Here is a 22,840-nt window from a genome sequence, read left to right on the forward strand (position 1 = left end):
TCAGTATCAGCATTTGCAGAAGAAAAGCAATCACGGCAAGTAAAAGAAAATAACTTCACTATTTCAAATGTTAACCAACATGAAATGCCATCTTTATTGTATGAATATTAGGAACAATGGAAAAGAGTGCACTGTTTACTCTCCTCCATTAAACAGACACTCAAATCTAAAATTAAAGCCATTTTAAATTATTTTCCCTGAAAGTGTAATTTGTTATAATTTCAAATATTATTTGAAGATGGCAGCAGTACTGAATTACACCACTGTGCCATTTACTTCTATTAATATGAACACATCAGTAAATCAGAGTAAGTCTCAGATCTTTGTTCTTCTGTACACAGTTCTGAAAAGCCCTGAACCAACACAGGACTCACGTATGCTCTGCCTTACTTCCCTGTATCCAAGGGAGTTCTCCCAGTTGTCACTGAAACTCTTACTCTCCTGGCTCCTAATACTTAGTTAAACTTACGTAGTACCCAGAGCTCTCCCTAACCTGGAGCACAAAGTATGCATAGGTGCACACCTATCCGGCAGGACACATCAGCAAATCACCTGGGAGCAGGGGGAAGTCACCTCCTCAACTGAATTTTGGCATAAAGACATAAATTGGGGGAAAATGTACTTAATCACTGCTATAAACATTTCTATTTTTAATTTGGCTGCTGTAAGTAATATACTGGCATTTTTTCTCAGTAAAGTTTGATAGAGATTTCAAGGGAAATTGCTGAAAAGCAGTTCCTTTTTCAAGATGGAAAAAACCTAAAAGTGAAAATACTGAGATACTTGTGGAACATGCTGATCCCCAGATTGTCTTCTAGAGTGTCCACAGAGGAGTGTACCCCAAACAGTGCTGGCTGACTTCAAAACTTTTATTCCACTCAGTATGTCAGAGAAAGAAAACCATTTACAGTGGCTGGAGATAACCAAGAGTTGTCATGTAGTGAGAACCTTGCTTCTAAATTCCTCAGGGAGCTTGTAAAACCACCATACTTGCCTAATCTTCCATGCAACAGGGTCAAAGGATCCTTTCCTTGCAAGTTCATACATACAACCCACAATAATCTCAGACAAAGACCTCAATTATAGTGGATGCACTTTTTTCCTTTTTAAACCAGGCACTAAGAGTATTAAATTCACCCAAGCCTGTTCCACACAAAACTGTCTGCCAACTGAGCATTGAGACTGTACTCTCCTTATTATAAGCTTCTGCAACATAGCCAAACACTTTTGCCCCAGCTGTCATTTTCATACACAAAGATAACTCATATTTTTCTCTGACCTTATAGTTATTCTTGTTAGATAGTCACATTAAATTAATGGATAATTTCACATGATGAACCAAAAGCAAGAACAGCTAAGTTTCAAGAAACCAAAATTACATTAACTTGCAAGTATCCCACAGGATTACAAAGAGCCATTAGACATTCAATACAAAATCTGCCCCACTACGTTCAGCTACGTTCAGAGGCAGAAGCACTATGGAAATTCTGCTGTGCTGTCTTGTGCCACTAAAGACGGGGAAGGTAAAAAAAAATGCATTCAATAGTTATTACCCTTGACTGTCACTAATATTACCTGGTCAGCACCAAAATTCTTCCAAGAAAGCATATAACAATTTCAGTAACTAACGGGATCTTCTCCTTACCCCTGAGGCATCTGACAGGAGCAGCACATATAAAAGGCTTGAATGACAGCGCTTAGCCTGTTTGCTGTCATGGAGATAACATCCTGGCAATCAGCACAAGCTTCCTGTTTCCCAGCAACATCATATGTTTTCAACTCGCCAGCATCACTGGATAGCTCTTTTGTGCCCTCAGTTTCTGCACTGGCAAAGGAAGGTGCAGGAGTAGCATCCTGGTGATCTGGTCCTTTTTGCTTCAGTAAAATAGAAGTAATGTTGGCAGAGTCCCTTTTGTTTTTCATCAGCTCTGTGGCTATAAGAACAAGCCATTCATCTAGAGAATGCCAGAGCAGTTCCAGTGGCTGCAATAAACATGCAAAACAGACAAAAAAGGAACATGTTGATATTAGATAACATTAATGATGTGATAATCCTCTTAAGGCAAATAAATATCACACACATTTAAAAGCTTTAAATGATCCTTCAGAAGCCATGCTACAGATAGGAGACAAATACTAAAAAAAAAAAAATTAAAAAAATCCATACTTGTATCCATAGAGCACAAAGAACAAATGTCATATAGAAGGAAAATATCAAGCAGCAATTGAGTAAAGATAAAATAATTTAAAAAGAGTGAAACACAGAACTATTTCAGAGTTTGGCCTCCTGGTGGTTGCACAGCACACCACTATGTGACTGCTATTGCCAAGATGAAAAACAGCAATACACATATTGAGTTTTCAGAGTAAGAGCATGTCAGTTCATTTTAAGGCTCTGGTTAAGCAACCTCCCTCTACCAGGTAAATGGAGCAAACCCCAAACAATACCACTGAGATTCAGATTCATGCATATCTAAGTAAAATGTGCTTTATGCGTAGCATGAGCTCATACAGCCCATTTTGGTGCTATCTCAGATGTCTCCCGAGTAAGGGCCACTAATATCTAGGCTTTACAAAATACAAACAAGTATCAGCAGGATTACATATTAATTTTTAAAGCTATATATTTCATCTTAACAAAGTCATTCTTTGTTCACTACCACAAACTTAAAACTGATACAACTGAAATCTGGTGCAATTCCACCAGCACACATTTGCTCTGAAGTACAAAACTACCACAGAGGAGAGATAAGGCTGAGAACTGCAGCACACATTTAAAAAAAAAACAACACAAGGGCTGACTGTGCTGTTCCTTAATGGTGTTTAAGGAGACCTTAATGGTGTTAAGGCTTGTTTCACAAGCATAGCATAGTGATCACAGGGATATATATCCTACAGGGAAACAATTCTGACTCAAATCTTTCACAGCATTTCAGGAGTAAGAGTAAACTTCTAAATGCACTCCTTTTTCTATGTATTACTGTGGCATCAACATTTTTCACCAATTAAAACATTCAAAAACTTAGCAGATATTGAAAATTATCTTCTCATATTCTAAAGTCACCTTTAAAAGTTAAGATTCACAGTACACTATACCAGAAGTCTACATTATCTGGAGCACTGTCAGTACTTACTGACACATTCTCAATACACTGAAAATGACTTCTTGTGAAAGCTGTGTATTAAAATAATCTTTTCAAATTTACCATTTAAAAAAACTTCCCATTATGCTTCCATTTTTTCCTCAACAAGAACTTTGGGTAAAGTCAACCTGATCTCCAAGACTGATAGACTTTGCTCAACATGCCATATGACACATAATCCTTATACTCCTAGTAACCATACATTTCTCTAGATGGTGACCTGAATACCTTGAGTGTAGGTATCATTTTCTACATAAGCATCTGCCACACAGGGTCAAGTTAGCTTCTTTCAAGTTTGCCAAGACCTATCCATCAGACCTTCACCAAAAAACATTATGTAGAAAAAAATTCTAATGGAAAATACGATTCGCTGAATACATGGTACAAAAACGTAGCTGTGTTCTTAACACATGAGAAACTAGGTAGTTGTTTACTAGAACACTAAAATCTAGTTTACTTCTCCCAAACTTTTCAATGCTTAGCCTGTCAGACACCATTTTTCTGCTGGTATCTTCTGCCTTATCTTTATTTCGCACAGACTCAGAACGCCTTCCAGAATTCTTGCAACTAACTTGTTTTTCCAAAGCTAGTTTTTTTACAGATTCTGATCACAAACTCACTCAAAAGCTTAGTGGTGACTTTAACTTTTTACTTTCCTTTTTTTTTCCCCCTAGTCTAACATCAGGATATAAAGCTATCTATAACTACTGCCCACCACCTCCATATCCATGGTGGTCAACATTTTTTGTCAGCATCCATGATCAGACTTTTTCAAGCATAATGTGAACACTGTCAATCGAACCTTCAGCAACATGTTTTCAATACTGTAAGTCAGCATTCTTCAGTCAATTCCTACCATGAATCACATATTAACCATAAACCTCCACTCAACCTTCAGTTTCCGTATCTCGTATTTCAGAAAAGTTCTTTGTAATTATGCACCCAAGTATGGGTACCAAGCTTCTACAACAGCACACCTCATCTCCCAGATGCAAGGATTTAATTATGCAATGCCTTCCTCTTTACCCATCTGGAAAGCAGGACACTAGAAATCAAACCCGTATTCAAACTACAACACTGAAGCAACACCTTTTCCCAGGTGACATAGTTTGTTAAGACCCAGGGAGCAGGAGATCACCAATCCTTGAGGTTAGTCTGTCACAGCAGAGAACTGAATTCTGTTTCAGAAAAGAACAGTATCAGAAATGAGGGAAATACATTAGAGGCTTCCCAACTTTGTTCAATTAGACAGGGAGATTTTGTAACAAGTTTCCCTAATATGTGATCATACTGCACAGCAACTGGAAGAGCAACACATGAAAAAGTAATGAATGTGAAGTCGGTCAAAATTACTATTCATGAACCTGCTCGCTGGTACAATTTGGTCCAAGCTAGCAGCGGCTTGTTTGAAGACTGAATGTTCAAATTCAATGACAATTTTGCTTCTTGCAAGACCAATACAAGAGTGTCTCATAAGTGTTTCCACTTCAGAACGTTTGGACAGACCTTAATTGACCAGGCCTGTAATGTGTTACAAACAGGGAACTTCAATAAAACGAAGATGGCCCTGTGATTTTTTTTCTCTTTGTCAAGCAGTAGCATCCCTCAGTAGTCTCAGATCAAGATATATTCATATTTCTAATGCCTTTCAAGCTAGACTACAGTGGCAACCCTTCAAAATACATTAAATCAGTACAATACAGAAAGCCATACCACACATAAAGAAAAAAGTCTGAAAAAGGTTTTTCTTCATTTCTTACACTGGACAAAATACGGTTTTGTACCAGCATTTTAAAACAGTTATGAAGTAGATCTTAAAAGTTATCAGGTACAGATCTATTTGGAACTAACACGAATGCGATCAGAAGGAAGGGAAACAATCCCTTATACTGTGCAATAGGGCCTGATAATGTTTGTCCACATATCCCACAAGGCTACCTACCACAAAACAGAACTCCTGCCACTGCTGCCCTCAGTCCTCCCCAGATAAAAGTTTCTAAGTCCACTCCTGAAAGAATAGAGTACTGAACAACGGATTAGCTTACCATATAGTAAAGAAAGAAAATATCTAGAAGTTTTCACTCACTTAAATGAACAGCATTCAGAGAAGTGGGTGGTGACCTGTATCACTTTCTCGTGCTCTGCACAGTACTCAAATCCCTACAAGGGACATGACCCAGCAGTCTAAGAGACCTTTTCCCCATAAAACCTGTATCAAAATTCAAATTATCTACAACATTTATCCCCACAACTGAATTTAAAGATCAGTAGCAAATTCAAATTTAAAGCTAATTTCCTCTAAAATTTTCAATTTGGATCCCAAATTTAAAATCTTGAAGTTCCATGCTGACTTTTTTAATACAGATTTAACTCCTATTTTTCAGCAGCAACTTTTGTGGTTTCGTTAATAGTCTGTACTAAACAGTTACACATCTTATACTCAAGAAAATTTAAACAAAACCAAAACAAAAAAGCAAAAAACCCACACCAAAACCCAAAATAAACCCAACCAAACCTTCATCAAACAGAAAAGGAGTTCTTTATCTCTAACCTGCATGTCCCACATGCAAGTACTGCTACAAATGAAGACATACAATTGACAGGTCTTCAAGAAGCCTCCATACCATTGTAATTATCTAGAGATACAGTGGGCTATTTTCCCTTCTCCCAGAAGGCAAACGGGACCACCACAATCATGTTTCCATGGAAAGGATAAAAAAGAGAAAGTAAAGGGAAGGTAAGAATAAGAGAGAAGTCACACAGTTGACTCAGCATTATGTCTAATCTCTCACTACCTAGCTAATATAAATTCAGGGAAGAATACACTAATTCATCTACAACTAAAGATCAACTTAGTGCTGCTAGACCTGCGCCCCACTGCCAAAAAAGAGTAAGTTCTTGTCGGCAGTTCTGTATTTTTGAGTTTGAAATTCACCTCAACCTTAAAATGCCATGGAGACAACAGTGGCCCTAACGAAGGGCTGCCTCAGTTTTAATACTTTTTAAATAAATAAATTAAGTAATAGCAATAATAATTTTAAAATTATCCTGAAATTTTTGGTTTGTTACCTAACATGAGTAGCACGTATCTTGCTCATTTATTAGAAAACATAAGTGTTGGTTTACATAATTCAGATATTTTCTGGGGCAAGCGTGCCAGTTGTGTAATGTAAGCCTACTGCACAAGACTTCACACTAAATGTCTTTCAGCATACAAAGTAGTCTGAGCACACAGTTAAGTGATTCTGCTGTGTCGTGGTTTAAGCACGACAATGGTGGTTTAAGCAGCTGCAATATGCAAAGGAAATACAATTTCCTTTTGGCAGCTGAATTTTTCTGTTTGTTTTATTGTGAGTTCTGAAATGCTCTGGAGTTGAAAGGCAATTTTTATTTTCTCTTTATGAGATGAGGTCAGTTACTCCTAAAACCTGAAGAAAAAAAGGTAACACAATATCTCACTGCAGACAGTTCCTGTATTAAACACATTTAATGTCTGCTTCTTGTTGTATGTAAATGAATTTTCATTAAAAACATTAGAAATTGCTGTCTTTCATAAAATTAGTCTTGTGATTTGGGTAGGGGTTTGTTTTTTGAAAACCAAAATCTGGTTAAATGTGCTAATCTAGCTCCAAATATTTTATTGAACAACTGTAAAGGACAATTATTACATTGCACGCTGTACAGTGGATTACATTTTGCATACAGTATTTTTCATACTTGAGCAGTAGTTTTATATTTATTGTATAAATCAACTGATTATTACAATTATTCTGCTAGCAGAAAAAAAAATATGCTTGTTCTTTTTTTAAATAGACTAAAGCTTTCCCTCTTTCCAAGAGAAGAAATTTTAACAAAAACTGACCTACTTAACTAAATGTAGCTGGAACTAAGAGTATCTTCTTAACCTTATTGATATAGCTGTCTTAAAAGTCTTTAGTTAACCTGATGAACGCATATCAAATAAACACAGTAATGTCAAAACATCATCTTCATGACACTTTGAAAGAAATGCAAAGGTTACGGAAAATTTCCACATAATCACTGGTGTCTCTAAATTTAGTAATATGAACTGTCCCATGTAAGAGTTAGGAGGAAGATAGGAGAAAGTAAGAGACTACCCGTCAGTTATTATTTAGGAGCTCTGAATAAGATGTCAGTTGTATACCCAATGTATGTTGAGTAGCATGCAGGAAACCAGGACTTCTTTACAGAAAAGGTAAACTGTGATTTTATATAGAGGGAATCCTCAACCAAGAAGTATTAAAAAACATCCAAAAAAACAAAAAGAACAAAAAAAAAATCAGAAATTAAACTTCTAAATGTCAAGCACCTAAAGCAGGTGTTTGAAAACAGCTATAAATCAATAACCTCACAAGAGCAGTACTAAGACAGTATGTTTTAAAGAATGCAATAATAATAATATTCAAGAACAACTTAGGAAAAAAGCTTCATGGTCACAGAGAAAACAATGAACAGATTAAGAGTTCAATTATTTCCATTTATCTTGTGAGGCTGGATAAAACTGAGTGATCACAATTCCCAAAGAATCTCCAAACAGCACTTTGAAATTACATGAATACAATATATTAAATTAATATTATTCCATTCTGAGATTACTACACTCTTACACAACATAACGGAAATAAAAACAAAGTTTACAAAAATCAGCTGAGTAACTAAGCCTTCAACATCTACTAAACAATATATTAAATAAGAAATAAAAATTCATAAGATGAGATATGCATCAGTGGTTAAAAGAATCCAGAAAGGATAAAAAAAATAGAAGAGGTAGGCTTAACTTAAGAAGGGATAGGGACATCAACCAAACTTACTTCCTGTTCATGAGATGTCTGATTAATGAATGCATGCTTTGTGAAATTCATCTCTTTAACGTCTATCTTCCTAACAACATCATATACTTTTCTGACCTTGAACACCTGACTTCTTGGAGTTTTATTTCCATTGTAGCCCATGTCATTTCCATTACTGGGAGAGGATGGGCCAATGCGAAAGACATGGCAAAATATCCTCACGATCCTTAAGAGACTCTTCATTTGAGCTTCATAATTACTTGACAAGCTGGGGGAAAAAATGGAATATTTAAGTTTTTTTCCTTGACGAAACAATTTAGTATGTTAAGGAGTAAGTAATCTAATAATAGGGTCTGACACATACACTGAAAAAAACTCCTAAGCTTTAAACCCTAATGAATTTTAATTTTCATTTCCTGCACCAGCCCCAAAAGTCAAATATAAGCACTATAATTGTACTAACATATACTCAAAATTACAATTAGAAGTGAAATAAGAACAGCAAACTCCAGATCTTGCAAAACACTTATTTTGGTTTACGTACATATACACTTCTTATGAACTGTCGGTAAGAAATTCAACTTAGTACAGTAAGGATTTCAACATGCGAAACAAATTGGGATATCCAGATGAAAATGTTTCTCGGTTCAGAAAAGAAAGCATGCAGTAGCATACTGACTAATCGGGTATGCTGCCACAGACCATCTTCACCATTCTTCTAAATGCTCATTAAAGACCTCAATCAGACAAGGAATCAGGATGATAATGATTCCGCTATTTCTACCTAGAGAAACATCATCTAAAACACGCTACACAATGGCACCACTAAGCTATTTATTTATCAAATACAGGAAAAGTTTTATGTCATCTGAACTGAACTGGCTAACACTGAACTGCATACCAATACAGTGTAGAATACAAGATACTCATGACTTCATGCACAGACAGAACATTCTCCACCAAATTCAACTTTGTCTTCTTTCCTTAAACCCCAAGTAGTAAGAATTATTTTGTCTTGAACACATAAAAAATGCAAGAAATTTAAACTTTTTCCTCTGAACTCTACTAATTTACACATTTTATGTGAGTACATATTCAATTCTATCATTAAACTACTTGCAACTTAGAAGCATGTTTTCTAACTGTAAGATCAGTACAGACCAGAAAACTGACATCTTAAGAGATGCTGTAAACCTCTGATGCAAATAAAGATGTTATTCACAAATCTGAAACAGCTAGTTGTAACAGTATGACATCACTCTCCCTATGGCACTGGTAAAAGCAAAAGACCTATCCGTTTTCAGCACTACATCTGAATGACTGCCAGAGAGGTATTAATTTCATAAGGCCACATACTAAGAATTTTACCAAACTGATATACAATTTTCTTGTCACAATCTAGACTTTAACAAGGTAAGTTTTCAGTAAAGAGAGATAAGAAAGAAACACAAAGATGCATTGTTATGTTTCTAACCAAGTACAGAAAAACCCCTGACTAGCAGGCTGTAATTACACTGCCAGAAGTTCTAGTCACAGCCACAAATTAGCACTTGTATATAAGCAAAGATTGTAAGGCAAAGAAAAAAAAAAGAAAAAAAACAACCAAAACACAAAAAAGAAACCCACAAAAAAAACCACACACACACAAAAAAACAACAAACATTGATTGAAACACTCAACAGCAGTGTTTTCCTGGAGAAGTTTCAGGTTTAAATCTGGAGGAAGAGGACCCAACTATATAAGAATACCTTAAAGCATTTTTAATAGTTTACTGAAGCTTTTACTGAATGTTTGTAAACATTCAGCTAGGCCCAACTGGCACCAGCAAGACCAAACCATGTCACATTATAATTATTCCTTGGAAAGAGGAAATACGTGATGGAGCTAATGCCAACTGGACAGGCTCCTTGCTGGTACTCAAAGCAGAATTCCTCAAGCAGAAGCTCAGTGGCACTCCTGGCTACCTGATAATAGAGGTATTACAAAGAACAACTTCAGACACTTTTGAACTAAACAACAAACAAACCCAACAACAATAGGCTGTGAGGTAAAACCCAGGAAAATAACAGTGATGATACTAAGTTCAGCCATGCAAGAGTATCATTATTGGAGGTTTTCATGTACAAAGTGCATTTTATGTACTACCCGTTGGAAGGAGGAGAGAGAGGAAAGAGGCACAAGCTTAGAGGCTCTACATTCACCAAGTACTACCATTATCTTCATTATGTTAATAACAAGGCAGCTGAGAAATGCTTAGTTGAAGTAGAAACTGAAGCCTCTGACAGGGAAGAGAACTCGAGAGAACAGTTTTTGTGAAACTATGTTTCGTAATAGAAAAAGAGAATAATTCTATTTCCCTTGTGACATATTACAAAGTACCCAAGAGAAATGGGCCAATAAGAATCCAGAGGACATCCTAAGTACAGGCATCTCTGGAAATGCCTGCTCATCAGCACAGTGCAAAGCTTCCAATTTGTCCTCAGCCTCTGATACAACCCATATGCCACAGTACAGGAGTACAGAATGGCTCAAATTCAGACAGTACAGGCACATAGATACTGTTTCTACAGCCATACTGAGGGAGCACTGCTCAGTACAGAAGAGTAATAACAGTAATAAATCAAATTAAAACACATAGTCAGTTTATCTCTGAAGATAATGAAATAGAAACTAATACTGCCTCATATGATCTAATCCAGCTAACACGATTTCTGATAATGTCATCATACAAAGCAAGTTTCAAACCCTTTTCTGCAGAATGGTTTTACATTTTATCACAGTTTATTTGTGAGAGATCTATGGGCTCTAAGGAAGTCTGGAGACAAGAAGCAATGCATTACAAGTTAAACTGATTACACATTAAAGCCCACCAACAGCTAAAGCTTTTTTAATTTAATTTAATTTTATTTTATTTTAAATTTAAATTTTAATTTTAACATGACTGATGTAAAAGAAAAAAAAAAGGCGCCTAGAACTAAGAATATATTACCTAGTCTCCATCTATCTGATGGGCTTCAGCCCCAACTGAAAAGAAGCATTCAAAGTCTTATTCTTCTACAACCTATGCCGACAGACCCCACTGGTTACAGAACACTCTTAAATCTCTTTTCCAAAACACCATCTAGAACATGCTAGTAAGGAAATTCCACTCATGCTTTCAGGCTCTTTACCTCTTTCAGCAGATTTTCTTGGCTTTTAGTAAAGAGTAAAGGTTAGAGCAGATTCTGCTAGGTTTTGAAAACAGTAAAATGTATACTGGCGTTCCAACATGTCATGGTTTAAGCCCAGCCATTAAATCAGAACCACACAGTCTCTCTCTCACCCCCCCACTCCCAGAGGGATGGGGAGGAGAACTGAAAGAATTTAACTCCCACAGGTTGAGATAAAAACAGTCCAGTAACTAAGGTAAAACACTAACCATTACTGCTACCACCAATAATAATAATCATAAAGGAAATAACAAGGGAAGAGAATACAACCACTCACCACCTGGTGACTGATACCCAGCCTGACCAAGCAGTGAACTAGCCCTTCTGGGTAACTGTCCCTAATTTTACATCCTGGGCATGACGTGCTGTGGTATGGAATACCTCTTTGGCTAGCTTGGGTCAGGTGTCCTGCCTCTGCTTCCTGCCGATTTCCCTTCCTCCCTGGCAGACCATGAGACTCAGAAAGTCCTTGGTCAGACTAAACATTACTTAGCAGCAACTAAAAACATTGGTGTTATCAACGCTGTTCCCAGGCTGAAAGTCAAAAACACAGCACTGCAACAGCTACTAAGAAGGAGAAAAAAATGACTGCTACTGCTGAACCCAGGATAACAGATTACATAACTCCGTCAAACAGATGCCATAAAAATTAGGAAAGCATATTAGGAAAATATGCTTGCTTGTTTTATGTGTTTTCCCAGGTAACTGCTTCTTGCATTGCTGAGACAGCACAGTGGCACATAAATTTTTGTCTCATATATATTAGTAGCCATGAAGCTTCCCTTCACAGAGCTGATATAGCCAAACTAAATAAAAAAAAGCGCTTCTCTCCAACTCAGGCTTCTTGGCCAGCACCCATACATGGACACCAACCTCCTTTCCTCAAGACAATGATCTGAACAGGCACTGTCATGAAGAATCAGATTTGAGTTCCATCTACTCCAGCATGTGCCAGGCATGAGACAGTTCAGATTATTAAAACTACTAAGTGGCATTAACTGTCAAGTAGCTTATCACCTTACTTATGATCCTCTCACACTTACCTAAGCAATTTGTGACCATTTGTCGTAGCAACTTCAGCAAGACTTGTTAGGATTTTAAGATACTGGCTTTCACTCTGCTGAGACAAGTGTTCCAGAACTTGCCGCAACTGATACATTAAAACAAAAGAAAATGCATATTATCATGGAGTGTCAGATCAACATTTAATTTAAAACATTAACACCTAAGCATTAAGAGCTAGCAATATTATGGTACATCTATATTGTCCAACATCTAATCTAACCTCAGTTAGCATTTCATTATAATTCACACAGATTACTGAAGAAGTATACCTTCTAGTATGAAGGTATGATATGACAAGATATACCATACTATAACAGAACGCTTGGCCACATATTAATAAATTATAAGAACAACTTATTTTCATCTGAAAAAAATTAGTAGGCTACACTTTCAACTTCTTAAAGTCAAGAGCATATACTTTAGGTTTATAATTCATCATTTATTTGTCTCCCCAGTTGACTCCTTGGTTACTTTATGACAATGTAAATGAACCTTGGATCCTAGAGTCTGTTCTCACTACCGTTATGGCTCAAGTTACTGAATGTCCTTCCTTAGATAAGAAATCATACCCCGATAATCAGTAACTGTTATGATGACTCTCTTCTCAAATTTGTCCCTTTTCTTGCTAATACCATCACTTGGCTCACAAAGGCTAAATGGTGCAATCGCCTAGACACCATCCTGTCTTCAAATCCCCTTTGTTCTACACTTATCTTCAGCATAGACTTTTTCTGCAGATAAACCAAACCTTCAGCAGCACCACTCTTTATGCATTCTTATTGTATCCTCATATACTTCCTTCTCGCTCACTTTCAGAAAGTTCAGTAATCCTTCTCAACTTCTCCTGTAGTAAGGTGATATGAAAAGGCATCTCATAAAGGTCATTTCTGCCAACACTCTGCCTCAAGGCATAAGCACTTGTATCTTCAAACTGGTCTGCCCAATCTGCCTGTCTGGTTTTCAGATGTCTTCTACTCTGGAATCTCTGCAGCTTCACTACCTGATTTATTCTAATACTTCACTTCCTTGACTGCATGAAAGTTTTCCCCAGGGTTCAAGTAAACCTCTAGCTACAAATGACTGAGGCAGTATCTTTCTCCCTGCAGTCTGTCAGTAATTTTCCAGATTGTCATGAACATTTAAGCTCATGTGAGTCCTGACTTCCAACATGCAACCAATCTCTTCATGTCACTTTCAGAGAATATAAACTGGTCATTACCCAAGACTTCGGGCAGAACAGCTCAGACTCAGCCATAGAAAAGCACACTTAAAATGTTTCCATTTTGGCAATGAAGCATAACAGTGCCACATATTATCTAATATAGCACGCATACCCTCTTATTCAGGTATTTTTGCACACACCTCCTCCATTACTCAGACATTCATTTTTCTTATGTACTGTCTTCACTTACATGATAATATGCTTTGCCATTTCCCTTCCTGTAGAAAGTCTTTTTTGTTCCATGGCTTTAGTTCTTTAACTTCCTTTTACTTGAAATCACCTACACTATTCCGCGTGCTTCTAACATACACTTTGAGAATTCTTACTTCTGAGATTTTACTTTATAAAACTCAGATCTGTCTCCGAAATTTCAAGACTGCTTCTATATGGACTTGTAAATGCTCAGGTTTGCAGTGGAAGTAATGGGATTAAAAAAAAAAAAAAAAAAAAACTTAAATCTAGCAAACCAAGTTCAGTGAAGTGGCAGCCAATACCTTACTAGATTTATACTTTCTTTTTCAGTTTACAGTCTGTAAAATTGTTTGCAATTATTTTCAAGCAAACAATATATTAAAACCCCACAGCTATCTAGATTTGGAAGGGGGAAAAAAAGCATCCCATGCTTCTTACCCCCTGTGCAAATCAAGAAACAAAAAAAAAATATTTTCCTTGCTTTGCCTTTGCTTTAGATTGCACTACCCCACAATAATAAAAGAAACAAGGTCTAGAACCACTGAAAAAGGAACAGAACAGTTTAATCTACAGCAATAATAACCAAATGAAATTGTGGCTGCAATCTTTCACACTGTTACTGCACAAAGCAACTTCATATAGATGAGTGCTCATACTCCAAATGTTTCAGTTCATTCTAAACGATTCAAGCCTTGAGACATATCCTAGAATGGATGTCTGCAGAAACACACTAAATGAAAGAAAACAGACCTATTACATAAAGTAATTGTATATATAGAATGGTCTACCACCACCTTAGTACAAACAAGGTACAGGCTACTTGCAACAAATCTTTTTCATTTCTTACACTATCTAGATCATTTTGCCATATATACAAAGTTAGAACACTAAGTTAAAATAGATTCTACATTTAACCCCAAATTCTTGTGTTTAATACTATATAAAGACTGTATATTTTCCATGGAAGAAAAGAAAACCACATTATGATCAATTATGATGGCACTTACTGGTCAGTTTCTGGTAGTGTATTCTAACCAGGACACTAATATTAAGCCATCAAACTCCACCACACAGATATATAAAACTATATATACATAATCTTGTGTTACCATGTTTTCCCTTAGATCTTCATTCTGCGTCATTTGAATTATTGTCTGGAAAAGTCGAGGATGGTACTGTATTAAGACTTCACAAGTCTCTCCATAACCACCCTAAAAAGCAACAAAAAACATTTTAATTAAAAGAAACATCAGAATTGGGGCTTATATTATTATAGGCATTAACACTTACTAAGAATTACCTTTTTTTTAATACTGAATTGAGTAATCCAATCCTAATATAAATAAACTGAAATTCAATAATGTATCAAAATTAGATATAACAAAACTTTTGAGAGAAGGCAGAATCAAATTCTTTCAGTATATCAGGTCGTATGTATCTGCTCCCCTTCTGGTGGTTTTGGGGTTTGGATTTTTTTTTTCTAAATGCTTTCCCACATAGAAACCCAAAGTTACACTTGAATGATACTTCACCTAACAATTTACCAGCGCTTAAAAACAGTGCAACATTTAGCTTCTCTTCTCACTGCTGATGGATGACACACATCTACCTAATTACACCCAGAATTTAACCCTTCAAAACAAATATTTTCCTAAAGGTCCATAAGGCACGAGTCTGACTTGCTAAAGGAAGAAATAGAATAAACTCATTAAAGGATTATTTAACTTTAAAATCAATACACAAGTATGATTCCACTTGTACCTCAGATCAACAGCTCAGACTTAACTTCATCAGCTTTTGGGAAGAATATCTTTTAGAAATAACAGGACTTGAATTTGTGTTTTATTTGTATCAACTCTTACTTAGCACAGCTGCGTTTTTAAGTGGGCACCTACCACCTGAAAACACAACAAATTCTACACTGAAAAGACAACCTTGTAATGGATTAAATGCTGCAAATAGAGGGTCCTTCTTTTTGCATGACAGGTTATATCTAGCTACAGTGATAACAGATTCATTAAATAGGTTCATTAAATTGTTCCTGGTGCCAAGAAATTAGGTATTAAAATTAAAACCACTCAGAATCCACAAGAACTGATGGAAGTCAGTTTTTCAAAATCAAAGTAATACTACCAAAGTTAGCAAGAATTTCAGTCATTCATCTAGAAAGATGTATCTACACTGAAAAGCAAACTGGTAAGCAAAGGAGAGGAAAAAAAAAAAATGAAGAGGTAAAAGGAAATATTTTGCTTGCCCACACAGGAAGATCATCTTTACAAAACAGCTAACACCAGGGGTCACTACTCACACCTAAAAATGTTGACAGAATTTTTATGCATAAAGCCATGCCCTAGGGACTGTAAAGCCACAGACTGAAGCACACATTCGAAGCATTAATCATAAAAACCAAGAACTCCCAAACTTTCTAGTCAACTGGAGTTCTGCAAACTCTTCACTTCTCATAAGCTAATATCTTGCAAAGTCTTTAAAGATGTTAAAAACTTTTGCAAAGGCTGCAAATTGGGAACCTGCCTGTAAGATCCCTTTAATTGCAAAAAGTTATTTTTGCATTTCTCTTTCACCAATGGAGAACCATCTTTCATAGGCCTTAAAAAAGGTAACTGAGTGACACTAGTGACAAAAGTTCACAGAAACAGTGCTGCTAACTCAATACCTGTACACAGAGATCCAGTGGAGTAACACCATTTTTGTCTGGTAAATATTTGGCTCCTCTCATCAAAAGAATTTGTGCAGTGTCTCTCTGACCATGGCTGTTCAAAAGAAGACAAGAGTTAACACAGTACTTATGCTCTACTATAAGTGATAATCCAAGTATTGCACCTAAACCAAAACCCATATAAGCCAGAAAAGAACATATTTATGGTATGAAACTAAACAAAAACATAGGATGTAAGATAATGCCACTTACATTTTTCTACCTTTCAAGGCCACTAGAGAAGCACAGTGCAATATTAGGGGCTTTAAAGTCAGACTTTGAGCATCAATACCCTTTCTCCAGCCATCACCAGCCACTGCTAACACTTCCTGCTCTCCCTGTCATGAGGGACCTACAACTTTTCTTCCAAGGTGGCAGCACCACCAGCTGGCACTTCTGACAAGATGTTGAGCTCTGCTATGCATCTTGTTCATTCCACACTGCAGAGTGCTCCAACTGCTGATTTGTAAAAGATCACTGCTGTACTTGCAACACATTCTCTTCTCATGAAAAGCCTTTAAACCAAGGCAAGTTGCTTAATTCTTTTAAAACAGATTCCAGTGCCAGTCCCTAAATCAAATATCCAGGCATTTAATTAGCTAACAGCTATTTATTTGCCAAGTCCCTTCTTCTCAACTGCCAAGAGTCAGCATATACTAGCTCCAGATACCAAGGCTCCCACAACATAACTCTTGGCGGGCCACCAGGTCAATCCATTTTTCCTTTTCTTTATGGTAACATTTAATCATAGGTGAACTATTTAAACTGTAACCAAAGCACAGGAGTTAAAAAACTGTAGATGTTCTACCAAATAGCAAAAATGCTCCAATTAAAAAAAAAAGGTAATTTATCATGTTATTAGTTTTGACATAAAACTAAACTGTGAAGAACACAGAACTGATAAACACAATATTATTTGAATTCAGTATTGTAACTTTAAATCATATATGCACATTTCATGTGCACTGTAATACCATACTCTACATTAAAGAAGAGTGAAACTTGCTTCACAAAAGGTTGTATATCAGTGTACTCAGTATAATCTAAGTTGGTATATCTCTTCTTTTTCCCAAAATAAGTTTAGCAGTTAATTTATGATTTGTGCTAGAAGATACAAAGCTGTGTTTAACGTGTCTGTTAGAAACAGGTATATAAGCCTGCAGTATTAAGTATTCAGATGAGACACCAAACTACATTCAAACATGAGGCAACATTAAGTACCAGTCAGCTTTTATGTCTCCTAAACGTTACGCTTTCTAATCATTCTTATCACAGAAAGGAAGGGGGGGAAAGGCGATCCATTTCACTTTTAGCACAATATTCAAAAGTAAAGAATATATAACCTGCAAGCAAAATACAGTGGAGTTGCCCCCGACACATTCGGCCTGTTTATATCTGCACCGCTGTCTAGCAAACATTGCACCGTCTAGAACAGAAAAAAATACCAGTATTAGAAAAAAGCAACAGAAAAGTCTATCGATTTGCAGCTATTTATTGTCATGCATGTCTAATTACACTGAAGGATTTAATTTTCCATAATGAATCTCAAAACCAAAATTCCTAAATACTATATGAAAAATCATGGCTGTCAGAGCTCATGAAGCTTTTTTTGAACTTCCCATTTTTTATAGCTATGCTTTTCACTGATCATTCACTAATCCTAAAGACCCCTGGAACTACAAGTTATTTATATATAAAAAAAAAAACCTGACATTTTTTAGAGAAGTGAAGCTCACATTAGTGACAACTATAAACAGCCTTATCACAAGATGAAGATTTAAACACACACTAGAATAGATGAAATAAGTAAGCAAATTCCAAAATATTGAGCAGACTCTCAAACAAATTTTGCTATACTCTAGTCAGACAAAGTAGGAAAGTCTGTAGTTAACAGTTTCTCAGAATTTGGTGTTCCAAAGTTGAGGTTTGACAATGACAACAGAAAGGATCTGAGCAGAAATATTTACTTTATTTTTGTTATTATTATTTGAACTGTAAATACTCCTGGAGACAATCTGTGTAACTCTACATGCTGTAATGCAGTTCAAGTAAAGCATCCAAACTTGCACTGTGAGAGTAGTCAGCAGTAATGCAAGACCAGGCCTAAAAATTATTAATACAGATCAATAAAAGATGAGTCCGTGTGAACCTGTTTACTTCAAATATTAGATATTTAAATGACCCAACTCTGCAGTCATTTTTATTCCCAATAAATTAGGATCATTTCAGATTTCAAAAGCACATGATTGCTTGTATAATTATAAATCAAATACATTCTAAAAAGGAAGAACATTTTTAAATGTTCAGCACTACATCAAAACTTGCTGTCAACAAAGCAATAACAGTACTACAGAATGGTTGAATGATACAAAGTCACTTAAGCTCCCATGAACACTGAGATCAATCATCTCCACAAGAATAAATTAGTTGTTCCCATTCAAGTGTATGCAGTCAATACTAAGACAGACAATACAGTTGTTCACACTTCCAACCATTATAATGTGCATGACTAGCCTGAAGTTTATAAACAAAATGCACACAGCAACATCGAAGCATTAACCAATTCTTCACAAAGCCATTGTGTTAATAAAATTAAAAAACTTACTGTCTTGTGTCCATTTTGACAAGCTACATGAAGGGCTGTCTGTCCCATTGCATCTTCAACATCTACATTACTGACATGCTGAACAAGATCATGAAGCAATTCTGTTCGTCCATTGACAGCTAACCAATGAATCTAAGTACAAAATGATTACACATATGTTTTCTTTAGCAGTGAAATATTTCATAAATATTATTTTACACCTCACTGTGTTACTGTTGATGTTTTAAAGGAGAAGCTTTGAACAATACTATCATATGCTGAGGTACTTTGATCACAGCTTTTGATTCTTAAGGGCACTAGCCATACAGCAGTTTTGTATATTTAGATGTAAAGTGGCAGAAGCTTAAGAAATGAGAATCCTCAAATTCTTCATTCATTTTAAAAGCACCATTAAAATGAGCAGCACTTACTGCAGTCAAGCCTTCATTATTACAAATGTTGACATCTGCGCTGTATTCCAGCAGCTTGCTCATACATTTCTTCTGGCTATAAACAAAAGAATACATTAAAACACATGCAGGAAAAATCATTTACAAAGACCAAGTATCTTAAGAGCTCCATCACTGTACAAACTATAGCAGGTAGTTCTACTTTATAAGAAGTATGGTGCTGAGCATGTGAAAAAGTGATAATGAGTAGCACCACCCATGCAGTACAAGTGTAGTATATGACAGCAAAAGGTTAAAAACATAGCCAAATGTTTTCGGGGAAAGCATAGAAATACTTAACCACCACTCTAACAGCTTCAGCTCAGCATGAACTACTAAGAAGCTAGAGCTCAGCCAATAGAAATACATGAAGTTCATCATCATCTGTACACTTTAGGGAACACATTTACAGAACACCACTAAATCATTAAATAATGAGATGCTCACTGTAACCAATATAAATCTTTGGCAAGAACAATAGCTGCCTTAGTGAAAGTAGGAGTACTTTCCTACTCCATGCTTAATTTGGTCTTTTAGTGCTCTCCAATGCTCCAAGTCCTTTACCCTTAGGAGTTTATTCTTACTTTTCCTTTTTATTTGCTACCTCTCACACTTTCTCATGCCTCCTTTCCACCTGTCTCCTGTGTGTATTTCTACATTTCACCATGTACCACTTGGCTGCTTGTCTCCCTTCTCCCACATGCCTAAAAGTCACTAAACACTACCTCTTCATTTGAAGTACCAGTCATGATACAATTCAGTTACTGTTAACATGTACCTGCTCTAAAAACAAAAAGACAAAATTACTATTATCAGGTGTGTGTTTCCACATATTGCAATTCAAGAAGTAAGACCTTAAGAGATCTCAAAAAGGTGCTTGCTCACCATTTTTAGGTGAGTTTCTTTTCCCCCTCTCTTCTAATATTGTGCATGCAAGCTTAGTATTCCTTTGCTTGTAGTAAAAATTTGCTTGAAGACACTACCTGAGAAAACTCTGAAATCCCTGAATCTTCCAAATCCTCCAGAGTCCCCTTTGAAATCTTTTCTTACTTAGATAACTGGAAGGTGAATATATCCTTTGTTCAATCACTGTTGTAATAAACATTAAGCTCCTACTTAACAGAAAACACTAAAATGACTGGCACTAAAATGGGCATCTCAGACATAACTTCCTATTCATAATAAAAATATTTTCTGAATATTCAAGGTAACATCCATGCTCCCTGTAAGTGCGCCATCCTATTTTCAGAGGTGAAAACCCAAGTATTTTGTTTCAACTATGCAAAAATATTACAGAACATGTCAGCTCAAGTGCACTACACACAAAACCTTCAAGAGTTTTAAAAACTTTCTTACCCATTCCTTGCTGCTAAATGGAGAGGTGTGCATCCTGAAATGTCCTGATAGTTTGGATTTGCTCCTTTTTTCAATAACAGAACAAGGCATTCGACTGATCCACAGCTAATAACAAAATAAGGAAGGGAAAAAAACTGTAACAAGGACATTTACAAACCAAATCTATATTGAAGACAACAGCAATACTACGCACAGATTACATTCAACAGAAAAATTTTTACACAAAACTGTTTTACACCCTCATCATTCAAGCTACACGAAGCTAGACACTTAAATGCAGTGAGAACTGAGTGATCATAACGTGCACTACTGAACAGATGCTAGCCTTTTATGTGATTTTACTGACTTTAAAATTCAACAGCAAATCTTTAAAACTGCCAGTTGTTTAAAATATAAGCTGTTTAAAATGTTTTGGTTACAGTTCCTCTCACTTCCCTGATTTTAATCTATTCACAGGACTGACTTTTCCATTTAATAACAATTCCAATATAATTCCTTTTGTTACACTTCACTGTCCAGAAGTTATATTTAAACCTTAAGAATCGGAAAACCTCAAACTCATACAAACATCTTTGCTATTTGTTTTGAACCTGTAACTCCATCTTTCTTTTCTTAATATAGGATAATCAATATCACCAAGAACATAGAAACTTTGCATTGTATGTTTATCTTGCTCCTGAATGCTTCAAGAGGAAGAGCTGAATTGGAGGATAAATATACAGTATTTTCGCATCTATCATGACAATCTTATCCATTGTTACTAAACTCCCCAATGACGAAACTGCTACACAACAATCCAAAGAAATCAAAGACTGACTGTACAGTAAGTTGCAAAAACAGCATTTCTGTGACCTCTTAGTGACCCAACAACTAGCCAAGGTAAAAAAGAATCCAGAAATTAGGTGTAACACAACTTCTTGGGGTTTATGATCAATGAAAACAGCCTTCCAAAGACAATTCTAAGATGTATGCTAAAAATTTGTTTGCTTTTTTTTTTCTTTGAGTACTTTCTCAAGTAAATTTTACATAAGCAGCATACAATTCTGAGATGGGAAACATATTTCTAGAACAGTCGGCTTAGAAAGCTGGAAGTCCTACCTGCATTATGCCCAAGTACCTGCTATTTACATGCAATGCTACTACTATTTCTTTTACTTTTACTATTTTTTCACAGTTTAAATTTAAGAGCTTTCAAGATATTCAAAATGGGACACATATATAGAACATTCACTCATTAGTTTAAAGTTTAGTTTCCTGAAGGGCCATTTCAAAAACTATATGGTTCATTTCTATTAAGGTAATGTTAATCTGGCTGTTTCTTGGCAATAAAGGTTTATCCTCACTGAACAGATACATAAATAATAAATAATCTAGGCCATGGAGTTGAAATCTGCACTTAAGCCTTTCACACAGGATATAAAAATTTGTTAGAAAGGAGTTATACTCCCTTCATGTATGTCATATGAAGTACACTAACAGCTGCTTCTCAGCAAACATCTAAGTACTTCTCAGTTGTTTTGAATACTTCAAAAACAAGCATCAGCTGCAGACAAGATTTCTCTAAATCTACAAAATCAAGAGTAATCCAGCTATACAGGATAGACATAATGGCTACATTTCTTCACAAACTGAGATTTCACAGAAAGGAAAAATGTATCCATCAGACTTCTTTCACTAGAATTTAGAAAGCTGTTTGATATTATGTGTAAAAACTATCCCCTCAATGAGGCAGGCACATTGCTAAAAGAAAAAACAAAATACAAAAAGAAGTGTAAAAACAAATTGTTAACTGATACTACAGAGTTTCCCAGCTTACATTGGTGCCTTAGATTTGTGGTATTACTTTCATTGTTAACTTCTGGACTGGACTCAAGTAAGTCTTACTTTGCTGCAATATGAAGCAAACTTCTCTTCACACGTCCAAATGCATAATTCACATCAAATTTTGAATTTGACAGCAGCTCTGAGACAGACCTTTAAACAAAAATATAATTTTAAATAAAGTATCTCACATTATCCAAGCAAAGTATATACTGTACACAAGTACACTCTTTCTTGATCACTATTTCTTTTCCCTCCAACTAACAACATCC

The 22,840-nt window shown here is 35.9% G+C and overlaps 1 protein-coding gene across 3 annotated transcripts in view; it reads right to left on the reverse strand.

Moving 5' to 3' along the window:
* The window catches only part of HACE1 (HECT domain and ankyrin repeat containing E3 ubiquitin protein ligase 1), a 52,125-nt gene that overhangs the window by 23,916 nt on the left and 5,369 nt on the right, over positions 1-22,840 (reverse strand). The window contains exons 3-12 of one of the 3 annotated variants that reach the window (XM_005154657.3): positions 22,632-22,721; positions 20,748-20,852; positions 19,374-19,449; positions 18,964-19,095; positions 17,702-17,784; positions 16,317-16,413; positions 14,752-14,853; positions 12,207-12,313; positions 8,072-8,222; positions 1,646-1,983 (exon numbers count right to left, since the gene is read on the reverse strand). In XM_005154657.3, the coding sequence (XP_005154714.1) occupies positions 1,646-1,983; positions 8,072-8,222; positions 12,207-12,313; positions 14,752-14,853; positions 16,317-16,413; positions 17,702-17,784; positions 18,964-19,095; positions 19,374-19,449; positions 20,748-20,852; positions 22,632-22,721 (1,281 nt within the window). Of the gene's footprint in view, positions 1-1,645; positions 1,984-7,975; positions 8,223-12,206; positions 12,314-14,751; positions 14,854-16,316; positions 16,414-17,701; positions 17,785-18,963; positions 19,096-19,373; positions 19,450-20,747; positions 20,853-22,563; positions 22,722-22,840 lie in introns of those variants that run through there. The other 2 variants (XM_005154656.2, XM_031053998.1) reach the window with 2 other exon arrangements.

This window comes from Melopsittacus undulatus, chromosome 3 (genome assembly GCF_012275295.1).
Source record: "Melopsittacus undulatus isolate bMelUnd1 chromosome 3, bMelUnd1.mat.Z, whole genome shotgun sequence".
Classification (NCBI taxonomy): domain Eukaryota; kingdom Metazoa; phylum Chordata; class Aves; order Psittaciformes; family Psittaculidae; genus Melopsittacus; species Melopsittacus undulatus.